This window comes from Cololabis saira, chromosome 17, assembly GCF_033807715.1.
Source record: "Cololabis saira isolate AMF1-May2022 chromosome 17, fColSai1.1, whole genome shotgun sequence".
NCBI classification, from domain to species: Eukaryota; Metazoa; Chordata; class Actinopteri; order Beloniformes; family Belonidae; genus Cololabis; species Cololabis saira.
Window position 1 is genome coordinate 24,573,038 of NC_084603.1, and position 19,731 is coordinate 24,592,768.

The 19,731-nt window shown below is 38.6% G+C and overlaps 1 protein-coding gene across 1 annotated transcript in view; it reads left to right on the forward strand.

Annotated features, from left to right (window-relative positions):
- Positions 1 to 19,731, forward strand: part of LOC133463204 (protein FAM13A-like) — a 21,836-nt gene continuing 2,105 nt past the window's right edge. The window contains exons 1-19 of the mRNA XM_061744589.1: positions 1 to 234; positions 1,075 to 1,261; positions 1,418 to 1,627; positions 2,843 to 3,017; positions 4,506 to 4,677; positions 5,239 to 5,351; positions 11,856 to 12,020; positions 12,151 to 12,244; positions 12,560 to 12,636; positions 13,411 to 13,468; positions 14,552 to 14,623; positions 15,854 to 16,046; positions 16,850 to 17,087; positions 17,296 to 17,428; positions 17,610 to 17,691; positions 18,377 to 18,612; positions 18,802 to 18,885; positions 18,992 to 19,093; positions 19,429 to 19,640. Coding sequence (XP_061600573.1) covers positions 205 to 234; positions 1,075 to 1,261; positions 1,418 to 1,627; positions 2,843 to 3,017; positions 4,506 to 4,677; positions 5,239 to 5,351; positions 11,856 to 12,020; positions 12,151 to 12,244; positions 12,560 to 12,636; positions 13,411 to 13,468; positions 14,552 to 14,623; positions 15,854 to 16,046; positions 16,850 to 17,087; positions 17,296 to 17,428; positions 17,610 to 17,691; positions 18,377 to 18,612; positions 18,802 to 18,885; positions 18,992 to 19,093; positions 19,429 to 19,640 — 2,633 coding nt within the window. The 5' untranslated portion in view covers positions 1 to 204. The remainder of the gene's footprint in view (positions 235 to 1,074; positions 1,262 to 1,417; positions 1,628 to 2,842; positions 3,018 to 4,505; positions 4,678 to 5,238; positions 5,352 to 11,855; positions 12,021 to 12,150; positions 12,245 to 12,559; positions 12,637 to 13,410; positions 13,469 to 14,551; positions 14,624 to 15,853; positions 16,047 to 16,849; positions 17,088 to 17,295; positions 17,429 to 17,609; positions 17,692 to 18,376; positions 18,613 to 18,801; positions 18,886 to 18,991; positions 19,094 to 19,428; positions 19,641 to 19,731) is intronic.

The window sequence follows — 19,731 nt, forward strand, 5'->3', positions numbered from 1 at the left end:
GGTAACATAAACACTTTTCCTGGGGAGTTACGGTTAGAAGTGAGCTAACTACGCTACCTCGGAAGAAGTGTTTTCACTTGTTTTAAGCCTGTCGTTGGAATGCGAGGAGAGTTGCAATAATTACTGGATCATCATGTCCAAACGGGGGATTATACTTTCCAGTCCAGAAGCGGATCGGTGTCCCGGTACGCTGAGCAGAAGATAATGGGCGCAAGCGCATCGTTGTCCATCTGTGTAAGTTCATTTCCTTCTGATGCCATCTGCGATTTTTTGGTGGCTACCCGGATGAAATCCTTTAAACTTGACACACGAAACATTTAATATGCAGTAAACGTTTCTAAATATAATTGTCGTTTGGTTATTGTTTGTTTTCTTTCTTTTTGTTTTGAGCAGTAATTCCTGTTCGTGTAATGTGAGTGAATGTCAACCACGTTGTTGCTATGGCAATAAAGCTTTGACTTGAGACTCGCAAAAGTTGAGATCAACCAATGAACAGGAAATCTATGAGCCATCATCATAATGTAGTCTATACATCGTAAAGTTTGATGGAATTTCTCGTTTTTTCAAAACGCACAGAACATTTTCAGTCAATTAAGACGCATTTTATGAAGTTTTAGTCGACTTTTATAGTCAAAGGCCACAGAGAGGAGTTTTGATTCTTGTGGCACACATTTTCAAAATCCAGTTCTAATATAAAGGAAACAGAATTGAAACCCAGTTGTTTCTAAATGAGTTTAAAAATACAAAAACAAATATAGGCCTATGTTAAATTGCAAAAAGCAAAAACTTACTCCCAGAGAAGCGTCAGTTACTTAAATAAACTGTAATAGAAGATATTCAATATTTTGAGTTGGCAGAAAAATATATAAATCAACTAAGTTACATAATTTACAAATGTACAGTAATCTGTGCTATTTTTTTTAAATCCATAACTATCCAGTACTCGCCACACATATTTATATTAAAATTGAGATGGGTATAATATAACAGCAGGCCCATATTACTCACCCCTTTCCTTTTCTTTGTTGTTTGCATCATGTTTTTTAACTATTTTGTGAATCTGCTTGAAAACAGACCGACAGATCTTCAGTGAGAGTCCTGAAGCCCATTTCTAAGGTCGGCCCAACCCAGCTTTCAGAGTCTGAAAAGCCCCCCAGTTGTGTTTTTGGTGTTACTTTGGAAAAACTAAGGCAAGATGGGCAGATGATCTCAGGAATACCTCTTGTATTAAAAGACATGGTGGAGTACCTGGATAAGAATGGTAAATAAAGCACCTTTTTGCTTCTCTATTCCCCTAAATTCTTTATTTACTCCTTAATTATTATTATTTTGTCCTTCTCTTTTGTCTTCTCAGTTACAGATAATATTAAAATATCACACATATCTGCTGTTTCTTTATCTCAATTGATTATCTCAGGGCTGCAGCACAGAGGCTTGTTCCGTCTGTGTGGATCGGTGGTGCGGACCCGGCAGCTGAGGCAGCGGTGGGATCATGGAGAGCGGGTTGACCTGGAACACGAGGGCGATGTGCCCACTGTTGCCTCCCTCCTCAAGCTCTTTTTTCGAGAGCTGCCTGTCCCCATAGTTCCTGACTCCTTGCGCAAACAGATGGTTCTGAGCCTAACAGGTAGTCCAGGAAATAACTGGGTATTTTTATTGATTAGATGTAAAGTGGACACCAGCGAGCTAAATCAATATGTCACTACTTGTGGGCCCTATTTGCGAGCTACAGCAGAGCTGGAGACTCAGCAGTAAACTTCTGAGGAAGTACAATTGTAGAGCAGCAACACTACAATAAAAGTTTCAATACTTGTGAAAGTTAAGGGAGACATATTTGCCCTTTTAAACTGTGTTATTTAAGTTATAGGCTTATTTTTATGGTGAAAATTTTCGCTTTTTGGATAGTCTTTTAACACTTTATGGCTGTATGCTAAAAAGAGGAGTAAACTGAATTTTGTGATGGTGATTATATGCATAGGACTGTGCAATGAAGTTTAGATGCTTCGCCATTGTACATACAGGGCTGCTTCTGATTGATCTTAAATTGTTCAGCTGCATGACACAAACATGTCATTTCATGTATAAAGCATTAAGTTAGATAAAGACCAAGGAGTCCTTCAGGTCATGGTGTTGTGACAGCCCTCTGGTACTTGCAGAGGCTTTCTGTTCATGTACGATGGCTGACAGGAAGTAAATGACTAATTGATTACACCTGGGATTGATCAATGGGCTGTTGGCTATTTAAGGTGCAGCCATCAGTAGCTGTAGGCTGTCTTGTTTTGGCTTTCTTTCAGTCATGGTTTGGTGTTGAGTTGATTTTTGTTTGAGCCAGGCTGTGACAGTTTGTCCCTCACAGTACCCTGCTGAAATACAGTCTAAGCAGTTTTAAATCCATGGATGAACCCAGTTTTTCCAAGATGTGAAACTATCTTTGGTGAGGTTAGAGTTAGACTAATGACAGAGATTCTTGCTGGTTTTGACGTGCAGGGTGTGGTCGCACAAAATATTGACTTGATTATAGTTTTTTTTTTTTTTCCCCCAGCATGTTGCATTTTAATGTGTGGCAGCTGAAAACAAACATCCATTCCCAGAATTCCTTAAAGGCCTATACTCTGCAAAATGCACTATATTTATTAGAGATTGAGGTGTATTTTAGTACTGCTGTTAACAGGTTATAAATTGCCTATGTTATGTTAAATGTATGTTTTGTTTAGTCTATTCACATACTGTCAAATACAATAAATATTATGTCATACAGTATATTTATCACAGACTGGTACAAAAAGTTAGTTGTTAAAAGGTGCATGTGAATAAATTCACTTTCGATGTGTTTGCTCCTCAGGATATGCAGATGAGTCAGAGCTGAACCAGAGACTGAAAGAAGATCTTTGGCACCTCCCTGATGCCAATATTTTGTCTTACCTCATTGACTTTCTGTCCAGAGTAGCCACTCGCAGCCAATTAAATCACATGCCTTTGGAAAATCTGGCAATGATCTTTGGGCCGTGCATATTTCGGTAAGTCGTTGTTAATGCCACATTCACATGCTCTTCAAAGTCGTGGTGGTGGGACACAATCAAACACAGCCCTCTGCCCTCTGACGTTAGTTCTGAACAGGCAGCCGTTATTTTTTCTCTCTGAAGGCTTCAGTTGCATTTTTATTCATTTTGAGTCATGGTTATTTTCATTGTCCATTGTTTGCTTCAGACAAAGAGAATACTGCTCAGTGTTTGGCTCAGTTAAAAAATCTAGCCTGTTTGTTTGATGTGTAAACTTTGGATAATCACTTGAAAAAGTGGACGAGTACTGTGGCTAATAATGCAGAGTGTGGCACACAAAAATGACGGACGGATAAAACAGAGGTCGTTGGGACTTTGCTGTCTACTTCTCCCTTCCTGTTTACAGAACTCATCATCACTGTAAACATCGAAAATCTCAAGGGAGACTCGTACAAAGTATGACTTTCTTTTTGAGTTTCTGTCACTGTAGAAAGGCCGTATTGTATTCAGTCTGCTCACAGTCCCTTGATCCCCCAGTTTTATGTGTCTACTTCTTGTTTCCTATGCAATCTTACTGCATGTCAGTTACTCATGCCATAAATTCTGCTTTTGAATGGAATATGTTAGACTATCATAGCCATGGGCTGAATAGTTGAAAAGATTTGGGGGAAATGTGAAAAGAGGTTTGGAATAGTTTGAGGGTCTGTTTAAAATGTGAAAAAAATTGCTTCTGGCTCCATGGGAATTGGAATAACAACAGAGAGATGGAGGAATTTTATAATGGTTTCAATGAAAGAGAGATTCATGTTGGAAACATTTCCAACCAAACAAAGCTGCAACGTTGCTTGACAAAATCATTTCTTGCTTTGAAGCTTAACAGTTAAAAAAAGTGTTTGTTCCTTTTTTCCCTTAGCAATATTAAAGCTACCAGTATATGGCTAAAAAACTATGTAATAACACAGTAGCACATTTTTGTGCAGCACTATTGGCTGCTTCACTGACATCATTTGCCTCCTTGACTTATTAACTTAATTTGCCATCCAAACCTTGTTACAAACAGCCACTTGTCTTATGTGTTGGTCATGTAATTCTTAAAGACTTGTGCCTTGGCATTGAAACTGATCTGCCTGACATGGAAACATGTCTATAAAAATTCATATTTTTGTCTTTGCTGGATGTTTACTGTAACCAAGTTACTGTGTATGCACTGGACAAATCCTAAAGAAAAACATGCATATCGCTGAAATATATTTAGAGTAGAGGTTGGTATGCTGAACTTTACATGTGGTAACTGACATGTTCATCATCTATGTCATTAGGAAACTTTAATGATTAGCCAGTTAATTTCAGTAAAGTGTTGTTCTCGCTTATGTCCACTAGATGGAACCCTTTGTTACTATGCTCGTTGTTTTTACAGTTAATGTTTACAAAAGTAAATGAGGGGCCATTTTGGCTATACATGTAGCTCAAATGTAATTGTTTCTTCCTTATCTGTTGTGTATCCAGTGTTCCAGCAGGTCCCAGGATGCTGCAGGAGCAGAGTGTGTGTAACGCCCTGTTGCTCCACCTTCTCAGGCACCAAGCCGTTCTCTTTCCAGTCCCATCTGAGGCCTCTGCTGCCTCCATTGGCTCTTCATCTCCCCCTCCCCCTGCTCTCTCTCCTCTCTCCCACTTTGAGGTGAAACATGTTTTAATTATTATTTTTTTTAACATGACATCTTTGATGCAAGATGGTTTTTGTGGATTTAATTCCCTTTTTTTTGCCCCATAGAAAAAAAAAAGGTAAACTAATTTATGGTGACAATTATGCTGTCGTTTTCCAATTTGTGCTAAAGTGTGTCTTTTTGTTTAAGGTTGTCTTTTGTTTAATATGATTTAAAAACTTTTTTTTTGACACACATCATAGCTATAAATGCTATAGGTTTTTTTCTTCATTATACACAAATGTAGACACATTTAAAGTAGAAATGAGGCTGTTAAAGATTGGAGGATTAAAGAGACGGTGTATATTAAATGAAAAAAGCAGCCAAACTTTTGAAGTTTGGCTGTCATTACTGTAATAATAAAGTAAACTTTAATAAAGTATCCTATCTATCTATCTATCTATCTATCTATCTATCTATCTATCTATCTATCTATCTATCTATCTATCTATCTATCTATCTATCTATCTATCTATCTATCTATCTATCTATCTATCTATCTATCTATCTATCTATCTATCTATCGTCATTGTTAGGTTCAATCCAACAGCTGGGACTCAGAGCAAAGCAGCATGGGGAGAGTTGAGGGAGACGCTTCAGTCACTGAGACCAGTGCTTTTGAACGACCAACTTGGATGCAACTCAACAGGTATTGTCATCACCTTAGGCTGAATTGATAAATTCAATTCTATTTATATAGCTTTTATCACAACACAAGTTGTCTCTATGGGCTTTCCAGAAACCCAGAACATGACACCTGAGCAATTATTAAAATAAACAATGGCAGGTTAAAAAAAAAAAAGAGAGAGAGGCATAGATTAAACCCCCCTTTTATTTGTCTTTTCCTGTTGGCATATCTTAATTATAAAATATTAAATATAATTAAAGGTTATATGCTCTGATGAAACACATTTAAAATATTGAAGCTTACCCACAAAATTAAGTGTGCTGTTACCATTATATGTGATTATCTAACAAAGAAAATGTGTCATAAAAGAGGTTTGGTTTAGATAGTGGCTTCGTGAAATATTACAAAACGGAAAAGGTTATTGATCTTTGACTGTATGACATTCATGACTACAGTTCAGTTAGGAATCAATTCATCAGCTGACTGATATTTCTTTTTGTTGTCACAATTGATATGGCCAGTAAGGACAGATGGTAAGCTGCAGAAAAACATCAACTGCGGCTAGTTAAAAGACAAATAGCAACACATGATTGGCTACACAGCAACCTTTCACTTCTGACAGCTTGTCACCTAATAGTCAACAGAGGAAAAAAGCTGGTGTTTGTGCAGCTAACTGCCCTTTTAGCTTAATGATCAGTAAAGAGAGCATCTCACTTTTGCTTCTGGAGGCTGCGGAGGAGTGAAATAATGAGAAGTCAGTCTTTTGCATTGAATATAGTTGATGATGGCCATCTGCCCGTGGGAAACCCCAGAGTTTAAGATACAACTATGTCAACAATCTCACAGACTTTACGTATGGAACATACCACAAAAACTATGTTCTTAAAAAAAACAAAACAAGAAATTGAAAGTGCAAATGCTCATACAGTTTACAAAATAATGCCCCGTAATCATAAGCCTGACTGATGCCAAAGATACCAAGATAGGCCAATGAGGAAGGAGTCAGTGATTAGAAAGATAGAAATTAGGACTAACAGAGAATTGTTGCAGTTTATTGGTGACTTACAATGTTAGATAAAGATGAAGTGCTCTAAAGTTTGCCATCACATACTAGACTCTAGCTAAATAAAGGGATGGCATTTTATTACTGAAGTGTTAAACGGACACTAAAGCGAAGCTAATGACGAATGACACTTGGTCTTCTAGTATTATAAAGTGCATTGCAATGCATTGTTACATTTAAGGTGGCAGTTAAATTTGAGCAGGAAAAGGAGAGTAAATGATGGGAGACTGGTGCCAGGAACTGTTGCACCCTATTTCTATACTGGTGTCTGGCATCCTGATGTTAATGGAGACTTAGAGGTTTCTACATGGCTCAAACTGCTATTTACCATCAGTCTTACACAATTTTGGTTTCTACATGCCATCTTGAACTCCATCAGATCTGTGGGTATATCTGTGTTTCTCGGTCCTGGTATTCACGACCTACTGTCCACTATCATTTGGAGACCGGTGCAGATGTTGATGACAGCAGATGAGGTGATCCATTCAGTGGGTCCAGGGACTAAGATTGAGAAACACTGTGGCAGATAATCCTCCTGTCTAAAATCAATGATACAGATGGCCACATTTAATGTTATGTAAACCTTAGTAAAGTCTCATCTCCTCACCTCCACAAAACACACCGAAACAGGAAAGCCTACAGGAAAACTGCGGGCTCTGTGTTCTGAAAGGTTGGCGTAAATCTAAAAAAAGACTCTAATTTTAATCACAACTGAAAAACCTTGCTGTCATCTACAATGAACACAGTACTGAAGCAGAGCCACTCCTTTATGTTATGTAATAAGATGCGTTGGTGAAGAAAAGTGTTATTTAGGCCCTTTGCTTACATTTTCGTCAGAATCTCAGGATTAATGTCTTATTAAATACATGTTAATGTATTTAATAAGACATTAATCCTGAGATTCTGATGTTAATGTATTTAATAAGAGATTAATCCTAAAATATATTTCTTACTGCTGAAATACAGTATATTTACAATTATATACACAAAAAGAAATAATTTGTGTTTGAGGCCAAGCAGAATCCACCTCGGCTGCATTCAGACCAGAAGCAGTTTGAGGGGAATTCACAACAATTGTCAACAAGGGGTTAAATTGACCTCAGACTTTTCAAACAGAAATTTTCATCAAATGTTATGCTTATACTGTCAAAAGTACAATCTGTAAGTTACACTTTGAATGGTGGTCTTCCCAAAATGTTTTGTGAAATAGTTGCTGCCAGGTTGCAGAAAGAGTAAATTAAATTTGTGTGGTCTCTCGCGCTGCTTTTGTGGATATGAGCGCTGCTTTGATTTAATAACTATCTCAAAGGTCATGCTATCCAGGTTGCAATTCAACTTTTTTTTTGTTTACCCATTTCAAAAAGCATCCATACATGTACCCTGAAAAGGTGCAACAATAGGCATGTTTCCCAGCCGACACAGGGTCGGTAGCAGTCCAGGTTCATGCATTGCAGCACATAATCCATCTGTTTTTTTTCCCCCTCTAAATGTTTGTTTAAAGCAGACACTAAAGCCAGTGAAGAAAAAAGTTAATTTGATTAGACTGCTGATTTCAAAGTGATGCTCTTATTCAATAATTACACACTGTCTGTAGAAACATAATTTTAAATAATTTAATACACCATGAAAACCTGGGAGTATCGCACCTCCTTACAGTTGATTCTAAGCTGTAAAATGTGTCACGTCTGCAGAGAAAGAAGGACAAGCTACAGTAGAAGCAGCATCTAAAAGCCATTCACTGGTATTTAACCTCTAAGTGTTGTTGTTTTTTTTGTTTTTTTTTGTCATACTGCAAACAAAGATCAATAATTTTTCATCAACAGCTTCCCACGTTCATCTGTTCTGCAAGCAAAATGTTTGTCTTCCTTCATTACATAATTTAGTCCAAATTGAATGTCATGAAAACACGTTTGAAGCTGATTTTTTTTTTCGTCTGTTAATTATTTATTTTCTTTCCCAGTAATCAAGAAAGTACCAAAGTACCAACATTTCTTATTCCTACTTTATTTAAAAATTTCACTTAAAAGACACATATTATGTTGCTTTTTTTTAATTGACAGTTTCTTGACATCTCAAAATACAAGTGGAATACAAAAAAAAAAACGTGTCTGTATTAATTGCAGAAAGGCTTAAGGGGTTGAGTTAGCATCTCAATTTCACTCCTTTTCCTGCTGAGTGTGCCATCTTTGAAATCAGTGTTAACACTTTTTTAAGAAAATTTTTATCCCGGTTTTTTTCCCATTTTTACCACCCCGTGCTCCTACCTACTGACAGTCCTGGGCATTGCCATCCTCTACCAACCCCGGGAGGGCCCTACACTGAGCTCAGGTCTCCTCCTTAACCTGAGGAGTGAGCAGGCCGCATCTTTTCACCAGACAGGGTGGGGCTTCTCCGGCCAGACGTAGCGCGTGGAAGGATCACGTTATTCCGGCCGGATCCTCCCCACCCCATCTGGCGCCCCGGTTGGCCAGAGGGGGCATGTATAGCCCAGGACTGTGTGCATGTTTTTGTGAGGGTAGCTCACACTAGCTACCCAGGGGAACACGGGGAGAACATACAAACTCCACACAGAAAGATCCTTTCGCCAACGGTGTGGGCACTGAAGTCATGGGGGAACTAACACGCACTTCAGCACCCACAGCGTCCCCCGGCGGGAATCGAACCCAGGACCTTCTTGCTGTGAGACCGCTGCACTACCAGCTGCGCCACCATGCCCCCCGCGTGTGTTAACACTTTCTGCATCTCACTTGAGAGGCACAGGCCGTGCAGCTGGAAGTGAATTAAAGATGGAGGAACTTGGTAATTGTACTCTGATCCGGGTCTCATACCTTACAGTATCCTGCAGATTGGCTCTGAATATAATACTTTCAGCCCCAAATAGAATGATAAGATTGTGTTATCTTAATGTTTTTGTGTTAGCTGTGTCTTCAGATACCCAAATGTATGCTCTGAAACACAACAATCTTAGTACAATCATAGTACATCCTCAGTCAAATGTTTACTCATTTATCAAGAACGGGCAGGTGTGTCCAAACCTTTTGCTGGGGGTGAATATCGCCTGTGATGAAAAAAGAAAGGGGCCTTTTTTGGATATTTGTTTCTGTGATAGCCATAGTGGGATCTGTCCCCGACATGTGCTTGACCAAGCTCGTCTGATATTTGGATACTGCTCTGCCATATCTAGACCTGCTTTTCAGTAACGTCACAGTCCCCTTTGATCCTTGTCTACTCATGAATGACTTTAGTTTTAGTTGTCTGTTAAAGGACTTTCATCAAAGTTAAGAATGTCTGTACACTTATTCCATGCTGCAGAAACTGTTTATTAATTGACAAGTTTTTTTAGTGTAACTTGGATTTAAGTTGTATCGAAAGTTAAATAGAGACTAGAGAACACGCTCAGATCATTTGCTGATGGGTTTCAGGTGACTCGGGGTAGTTTAAACTTCAAAGTACATTAAAGAAACACCAATGCACACTGTACATGACTTTACATTGTACTATGACAATTAGCCAGTTAACCACTACAAAGAGATGCTCGTCATATTTGTTTGTCTAAAACTATTTATATTTAAAAAGGGAGGACACTGTATTACCACACTCCACAATATTTAAAAGAAAAAGGTTTTATTTCATAGTCCTGACCTCAAGTGACAAAGGTCTGAATGGTGGTAGAATCTTCTCTCCGGACTGTCAGGTTGTACATTTCTGCTCTTCTTGAAGTGCTGATGTGCTCAATGCCATTGTACAGTACGTTAGCAAAGCCGCTCAATGGTTTACTTTGCTAAAGTGTACCGCTGCTGGGTTCCATTGATTCGTTTGTAGTTTGTTGTCAAGAAATAATTGTTCTGTAAGGGAGTTTGCTGTCCAATGTTCTATGTTCTAGTTATTTGACACTAAACTTAAGGGTAAACGTATATAGTTGTGCGTGCTGCCTCTTCCCAGTCTTTCTGTCCTACTTCCATCCACACTGCTGTTCTAAAACGGGCACCGTTGACTCCAAGTATGACTAAGCACATGTGACCTGTTGTCTGCTTGCCTTTGTATGCGAGTGTGTGTATACACACTTGTAATATCAGTGGGTGGGTCATTCCCTGCCTCCGGTTACAGTCGTGACCATTAAGTACTCATCGCTGGTGCTCTCTTTTCTTTATGTATTTGACTTTCGCCACCTCTCCAAAGCAGAAAGCGGTTCCCTGATATGTATTTTCTGTAGGCTAGGCTTCTGAGTTTAGGAATTTAGTAGAGGATGTTTTCATGTCTGATCTGCTTCAGCATCAACAGCAAGAACCATGGATCAACAATCCTCCACAAGTGAGTGATCTAATGCACGGCAGAAGATAGTAATGCATACAGCTATTCTTAGCTCACCGTGGTTTGAATTAGTGACAAAGTTGTGTTTCTTTGTGTTTATTTTTTTGTTTGAACACTTATATGACCAGCTGTTGTAATAAGTCTCTTATTTGCCCATTAGTTTGTTTTTGTTCAGTTCAGTTCAACTGCTATTACACTTGTTTGAGGAAGATAAACTTGAAAAAAAAAATATTGTATGGTTGCAATATTTTTAGTGGGGCAGATTAACAGAGTTTTACGTAAGGTTTCATCATATAGCATTAGATCCGACATGAATATCTGTTTCCCTGTAGAGTCCAGGAGAAACATTCAGGTTTTCCAGTTGTCATTTTCCCAGTATTAATTTTTTTCTCTCACTATTTTCACATTTTCAGTGTTTTTTGTGATATCTCAATTTATTATTATTTTTTTTACTAATTAATTTATCTCTTTCATTGTTGTTGCTGTGTGTGCCCTTTTTCACTTCCTCTGTAACATTTTCTCAGGGGAACTCCTTCATAATGTCTCATTTCAACATGTGTAATTGTATGTAAATAGACTAAGTCTATTTTTTATATGGAGTCTGTGTGATTCCTAAGAGTCACGTTCTGCCCCACGCCACAACACCACCCACAAAATGTCCTTGAGTTCGTTCAAAAATGTAAACGTTTGAGATGAATAAAAATAAAAAGGATCATGTATGATAATTTATTTACCCTCGTGACAGTGTTGACATTTAGGTTGTCCAAATGTCATGTATTAAAAAATAAACATAAATCTAATCATTAGTTGATAAATATTATCAATGTCAAAATTCATTATTACAATAAATCCACACCTATAAGTGAAATCAAGCATAATTTGAAGACATAATTAATGTAACCAAGCAATCTTTGTATCATCATTGTGTGTAATGTTCCAAACATGTTCTGACTTGTAGGTTACACATGTAGAACTCCAACTGCTTTACTTTTTTTTTTCAAAAATAATTATATTATTCATTATTCTGGCTATTTACATTATTTTATAAAAAATAAGTAGCATCCTCCGTCCTTTGTTTTCATCTGCTCATGTGTGCACTCTTCTCTGCCTCTCTTTATTCCTGACACACTGTTGGCGGGTTGTGAAACCAGCTCTGACGTCAGTACTGACATTCAGGCACGGATTGCAAACCAGGAGGCTCGGAAGGGGAGCAGAGCGGCCGGCTGCCCCGCTGACCCGGAGCCAGAGCTGCTGCAGCAGCAGAGCAGACAGGCTGCAGACGTCCAAACGGAGCCACCGGGGATGGACTGTCCAATGTAAGGGTCACACAGTGTTTTGAGCATAAGACTTCCTTGAGTTGTTCCTTTAGTAAATCAAACGTAGTCCATTTTTATTAATACATATAATATTTGTAAATTATTAAATTCGTTTTTTCTTTTCCAACAGGACCTTTTCACAGACGCCACAAATACCACCATTAAAAGAGAAAGAGATGGAAGAAGTAAAGACGGCTTCCTCACCCATCAAAGATACCTGTTCGGTGTGCATTGTTAATTTTTTATATAATTTATTTTTCTTACTTTCCTTTTTCTTTCTTACTCACTCCTATCTCTCCTTCACTTTCACACATCTTTTAGTGCGTATTTATACCTGTGAAAATGAATTCAGCGCCAACTGTTCCTGCAGTCTCACTTTTATTTCAAGAGATGCAAGAGGTACAGCACGGACAACTGTTGCTATACATTATAAGGAGCCTTTTTGACCAAATTAATGAGGAAAAGTACATTTTGAACCCTTTCTTTGGAAGATCCTTTAGCTAATCCAGAGAATTGTTATTTTCTCAACTGTTTTACAGGCTTCTCCAGATGCAGGAAAAAACAGGAATATAGCAACTGAATCACCAGATAAAACACAAAGCCAACATGCAGAGAGGTGAGAGGAAGTGCAGTGGTGTTCCTGACTCGTCAGCTAGTTTCTGTTTTACAAAACCAACTACCTTTTTAAAGGATTGCAATTATTTGAAAATGTATAAATCTTTTGTGGTTAAAAAGGTGTTATTGTGAAAAGAGATCATGCTAGCATATTTTTCAGCTGGATAAGTGGACCACATTTAATTTGATTTGATTGCTTTGGATGTTTCAGTTGCTTTTGTGCCTCTCAACTACTGCTTTTTTTTCACTTCACTTCAGTTCATCCTTGCACCCTGCAGTCAGTTGGGAAGTAGGTTATCAGAGCATTGTGCTGCTTGCAGTGACAGCCTTTTTATGATTCCAGTCCAAATAACACTGACTTGCCACAGGGGCTCACGTGTACCAGAACATCTACTGTAACTAGATCAAAGCGGCTCGGCGTGGTGGCATGTTGACGTTTTGTTTGTGTTGCCTCTACAGAGGCAGAGTTGGGAGTCATCTCACACAGCCTCATAAATGTCAGGCATGACTGACCATTAACCCTAATACCAGTGGCACATGACCCTTCATAAATCTTTATACAGCACCGTCTGTGAGCAGGTTCAATACAACATTGATTGTAATATAGACGGTGCACAGTGTGTTCAATACCTTTTTCCTATCGCCTGGGCAGATGGAGAAAGATAATAAATAATATGAATAATAATAAATGAGTTTTATATTTTTGATCATTATATATTTCAGTATGAGTTCAGTGTATATGCCTATTACTGACAGACTGTTCTTTTTTTCTCAGTCTGCTGTGCTGCTTGAATTACAAAAAAGAAGATAAAGCCACAGTCTCTCAGTACAAGGTAAATCAGCCTTTCTGTGAACTATAGCTGCACTCTCAAATTCATTTGAACAGCTTTTCATTTTAATTAAGTTTCCTCAACATCCACAGGTCAAAATGGAGCAAAGGAATGAATAAATCCATGACAAAAAAAAAAATAATCTGGGTTTTCTTTCTGTTTTTCATGTAAAGGGATGTTTCTCAGTTTTCTCTAGACCATGATGAATAGACAGAGAGACTGCATTACTCTAATCTCAATATCTGGTAACTTTTTTACTTTGACAAAGCAGCAACAAAGAGGAGGTGGAATACATTGCTTATACTCAGAATTCATCAATGAGACACGATCATAATTATTGAGGATTTAGGCTCTGACTAAGATTGAGAAAAAAGTTGATAAACGCTTTATGTCTGACAGAAAACATGCTGACCAAAGCAAATCTTATTTTGAATTTTCGGTCTGATTTCCATGTCTGGGCATGTGTAATTAAGTTAATTCTCCAGAGTTCATACACTTGTGCATAACCAAATCCAGACACATACTTTATAGAAAGTTGTATACTTTAAAACATCCTCAGACTTGGGCTTGCATGTTAGATAAATGTAATACACTAATGTATTACTACTAATTCCTGATTTTTATTTGATTTATTGCATTTTGCAATGCCTTTTTTTTTTTTTTTTTTTAATTGCTCTTTTAATCTGTGTTGTGTGCACTGTAAAGGTGACATGCCCTGAAAGGCGTCTTAAATCAATTTAATGAATTATTATTATTATTATTATTATTATTATTATTATTATTATGTACATGACAGCCATTCAGTTCATCTAAGACTTTTTAAGCTAAGCCTTTAATAGAACCTGAGGTTTCACTGCTGAAATCAGCTGGATGGTGATTATTAAGATAATAACAATGGCATTAACTTGCATTCAGTCTGGAGTCTTATATCAGTAAATGGTGATTGTGCTTCAGAAAATATTCAGATTTTTGATCTTTTTTTTTGCTACATGTCATTGTAGCTTACGCTTGTGCATGCACATGGAAATGTTTGCCCACACTGGTGTATGTCACTGTGTGGCTTCACCAGTGCTTTTTTACCTTCAGAGAAGTAGAGGAGGAGGATGTCTTGGTTCCCCTGACATACATAGTGATGTTAACGGCGCTAACAGCTATGACGTAAGTTCTCCTTCCTCACAGCCCTTTAGAAAACGCAAATAAATAGTGTCTTTGACAGCAAGACAAGTGATACCTCCAGCAATTGTGCTTGAATCCATGTGTATGCTTATCTGCACATCTGTTTGCGTATGACTCAGCGTGTGAATGTCTGCCTGTTGGTGATTTACCTCTGTCATAATAGCCTCATCTCTTCCTCTGCCTTACATCTGTCCACCTCCTCTGTATGACGCATGAGGGTTTTTTTTTTTAATGAATGAACTGCTGAGGAGCACGACAGAGAAGAACCAGAGCTTTCCTGTTGCTACTTTTGTTAATGATGGTGACACAACACTTAAATGATGTGCAAAACCTCTCTGCTTTATATTCCAGGATCCTCACAGAGCTTACTATGTTTTTCTTGTTGCAAATACAGATCAGTTTATTTATTTTGTCAGAATTGACTGCAACGACACCCACTCTCTCACGTATGCACTCACTGAGGCAAACAGTTACGTGACTCCCTGCATCTCCCTCAAATCGACTCCTTGCCTCAGTCCAACAATGTTGCTGTGGAAACGCCTCGTCATATACATTACTTCTCTCCTCCCTCGTGCACCCACTCACACCACACACAACACTCAAGCGATATTCCCTCCACCACACATTCTCTGCATTGAGATTAATCACTGTGGAGGCAATTCATTGGCAGAAGTGTCAGGAACACCAGTCTGAAGGATGTAAGGATTCTCTTCGTGGGCTTTTCATATCCTAATGCACTCATGCACCCACGTGGATCAAGTCATCTCGGAATCATGTGACGCAGTTTGTGATTTCAGCGCGTTTCTCTTTGGGAATCCCACACTGGACGCTGGTGTATAATAGGAATCGGATTCATCGACTGAGCAAAGAATTAAGACCTTGATGCCCGAGTGATTGGCTGAACAGCAGTTCATTTTTCTGTCTTAGTGTTTTGATTTTGATTTTGAAAGATCAGTATTTTCATTCCGAGGACAGAAACCAAAAAACTGCTCAGAGATATCCGTTCTACCTTTTGACATCTCTTAGGAAAACAAGCTCTACCCAACCAAACTGGAAAAGAAGAGATTGGAGTGGCTTAGTGGGACTTTTCTATATTCTCTAACAGCATGTGAAGTGTCAAAGACTCCTTCCCTCCTTCCAAAGCTACAGTACTCCTTCCAGACTGCTCTCCGTTCCTGAATACCTGAGGCCATGTTCTGCTTCTGTTTCCAGAGTCCCTCCCTCAAGCTACAAGCTCTGGAAGCTGATTCAGGACCCCCACCAGAGCTAGTGGACCCCCAAGCTCCGTATAACCCTCCTGCTCAGCAACAGCCTCCGTCTGCTGAAGCACACCACCTTTATTTGGGCTACACACCGCCTTTGTCCCCATCCCAGGAGCAGCACACAGTCAACTCCTCAAAACCTGGTAAGTCAGTGACAGTAAAGTGATACTCATGCATTTGAAAGTAATAGTAAATAATTTAAATATTTTTTATTAAATATTTCAATTTTTTTTTTATATATTTTTTTCTGACTTTGCAAGGACGCACTGTTTTGTTTGTTTGGTTTTTAATGGGCCTGCTGATATTGACAACTATAATAACTATAATATATCATCTCTCCTGCAAAGTTGCATCTGAGCAAATCACAAGACTTTTAAAACAATGAACCTTCAGAAAGATGAGAATAAAGTAGAGATTTAGGTCTATACTACACAGTGGCATGTTGGGTTTAGAACAATAAAAGATATCATACCAGTTGTCAATTACAGGGGGATGATTTTGGCTTGTTTCCAGGCTACTTCAAGTCATTAAGTTGTTCATGAACTCTAACAAACTATTCCAGAGTCAACGTTGTCCTGCATGCAACAGGACACGGATCCTGAACACAACCCTAGTTGTAATGCCAATTAAAATGTCAAAAAAAGAAGAGTGGGCTCACTTTGGTTATACACACTACTGAACCAGGATTTCTAAAATTTAAAGGTTGAAGGAGGTTATACTTTCCTTTTCAGGAGATTTTAAATAAAGTGATGAGAAACTAATTATTGTATCCTTTTCTCTCTTTTGTACCCCTTTCTTTCTTAATCTGTCCTTTATCTTACTCCCATCCTTTTTAGTAAAAATGTATAAAAAGAAGTATTAAAAGTAATGTTTAAAGCAGAAGAAAAATGAAACTTAAAGATGATTATTGAATATTTGAATGTTGCCTCTATTTGATCTCTTACAGTTCACATGCCAGCTCCGACCGCATCGGAAGCCAGCCCCGTATTTTCCTCCGACTCTTGTTCCGAGGAACTTTCAGGAGAAGGTCGATTGCTGAGTCCACCAGTCCCCAATGCCAGTCCGCTTCTTTCTTATTTTACGACAAGCGACTGCCCCATTCCTTCCCCACGTTATCACGGTCTGCGCTACAGCGTAGACCCTGAAACAGTTCCGTCTCCACTGCGCTCACAGCACATACGCATGTAAGGCAACTGGATTGTGGCTAACTGATATAAGATATATGATATAAGATGATATTTTTATCTTGTCATAAAGCCAGGCCATGAGTCACAAGTGATCTCTAACTAATGTGTATTTAAACTAAATATGGTTCTCTTAATGGCTACAATATAATGTAATAGTAATGACTAACAGGGAGAGTTCACATGGAAACGTGACTTGTGTTTCCAGGGCTCGCTGCAGTGTCTATACAGAGCAAGGTGATGGGTCTTTGTCCAACTCAAAGCTCAATAGACACATTCACACTCTCAGAAAGAGAATCAGACGTTTTGAGGAACAGTTTGAACAGGAGAGGCGCTATAAGGTAAGAGGGAGTCAGACCTGCTAGATTGGATAATAATTTTAAATCTACACCTTGTTTATATACTAAACAGTTAGACATTGTGCTTAAAGTGAAACGGGAGAGTTGTTTTTTTCCCACTTTTGGTAATTATACACTAATCTTAGTGGGTTTGTGATCAATCAAATGTTTCTCTGTTTTTCAGCCGGCTTACAATGACAAAACTGCACATCCAGAAGTGGCCAAACTGTTGAAGGAGCTCATTAAGAGTCGCAAGCAGCTAAAAGGTCAATTGATTAATCATGAACTCACACACACACACTTGCAGCGCTGGAAGATTTTTTTCATCTTTGTTTATATCCCCTTCAATTAGTCTGTTATTTGTTTTCGGTGCTTAAGCATCACTATTAAAAAAACAAAAAAAACCATGGTCCTATTTTGAAATTTGAAGTGTACATTTTCTGAGTGTGAGTGTTGATTGTAGATTAGCTAAAGTCAGAGTTCAATGTGTATAGATAATAGCGGGACTTAAGTGGTTCGGAGGTCACCAGGGAACTTATCCAAGTTTTTGCTTATGTAAGATGCTTCTTCACTTAAAAATATAGTACCGACACAACATATTGCACTTGAAACAAATTTCTGTAAATGCACTTTACTGTTGACTAACAGTAGTGACCAAAGTCCATCCAATTTCCTTTCACCATGCACAGATGGTTTAGTGTGAGAAGATTAGTGGGGGAGATAAAGATACATATCTGTTACTCAAATAATGAACAATGGTAGACGTACTTCATAACATGAAACTGAAGTAATGTACAATAAATCAAATGTATTTGAATATATATTTTAAAGGACTGTTTGCCACTGTATGAACACTAAGATATGAGACAATTTTAATACCAAAATCAGCAGTCACTTTGCAGAAATTTCATTTCATTGTACTTTCCTGAACTGCTGTCATTTCTTACGTAGAGATGAACCTGAGACAGTCAGAAGAATCAGGACTGAAGGGAGTTCGAGGTTTCAGTCCCAGACATGAAACATGGAGGACAAATATAGACCAGAGGGAGCCTGCACCAAGAGGAATGGGGCTGCAGCAACTTAATAACAACAGCAACGCCAAAGCCAATGTAGAGGAAACAGTCAACACGATCGCTAACAGGCTGAAGGAAAGACGGCGAGAGCTGGGCCTGCCTGACAGCATTAAGGTTGTTATTGTAAAACTGTTTCAACCACTAATACACACTGTAGACCAATGAGTGCTTGGAGGTGAGCTTCTCCAGGCTGAAAATCTATCTGTTATTCTGGATAAATGAAGCAGCAGGAAGTTGTATTTGTTATTTATAGGAGTTGAACATGAAATATGTCGTTCTTAGTTTTCACTGTTCCTTGTACAGGAGATGTCCCATTTCCAGATGGGCATGGAGAAGACCTGCATGCAGAAGTGCTTGCTCTACTTTGAGGGTCTGCACGGGCGCCCGGTAACATTGCCTCTTCTTGTTTTCTTGATGGCTTGTCTCCCCCCCCCCCATATCATCTATGGGAAATTTTACTTAAATTTCTGTCCTTGTTTTTGTGTGAATTCAGAGTACCAAGCAGGAGCGCACACTGATGAAACCTTTCTACGATCGCTACCGTCTTCTCAAGCAGCTGCTTTACTCTGCTTCCACAGCAGCCATTACAACCATAGTGGGTGACAATTCAAGCTGTTATTTATGTTATTAAAACATCACATGAATGTTAAACTTTTAAGATAAATATGTATATTTTTTTTTTCTTGAAGTACACCATCTCCATGCATTTTATCATTAGGACAAAAAACACCCATGGGAGTCCTGGCAGTGGTGTCACTCTGCCCTCTAGTGGCTATATATAAGCACTGCAACACTGATTTTGACAGCTGTTAAATACAAGCTTATTCTATAATGTAGCGGCTTGACTATGACAGGTTCAACATAACCTTTCAAACGACTTTTGAATAGTTTCATGTTCAAAATGTCGCATTTCATTGCGTGTCTACTCAGGAAGAAGAGGAAGACTCTGATGAAGAACACAGCAAACAGCGAAGCCCCAGGACGCCACTTTGGTTGAGATCGCCCGGGTGTGTGTCCTCAAACGAGCTGCAATTTTTGCCTTCCCTGGAAATGTCTGAAACGCCCCTGGTTTCTCCGCTGGACGAGTTGAAGAGTGTCCAGTCACAGATCAACACCATGGCAACATTGCATGAAGCTTCAAGGTACAACTTCTGTGTTTATGTGCGAGTTGCTTTAACAACCGTAAACTTAGTTTACATCTGCTTTAAAGGAGCAGGCTGTAACAATTACTAA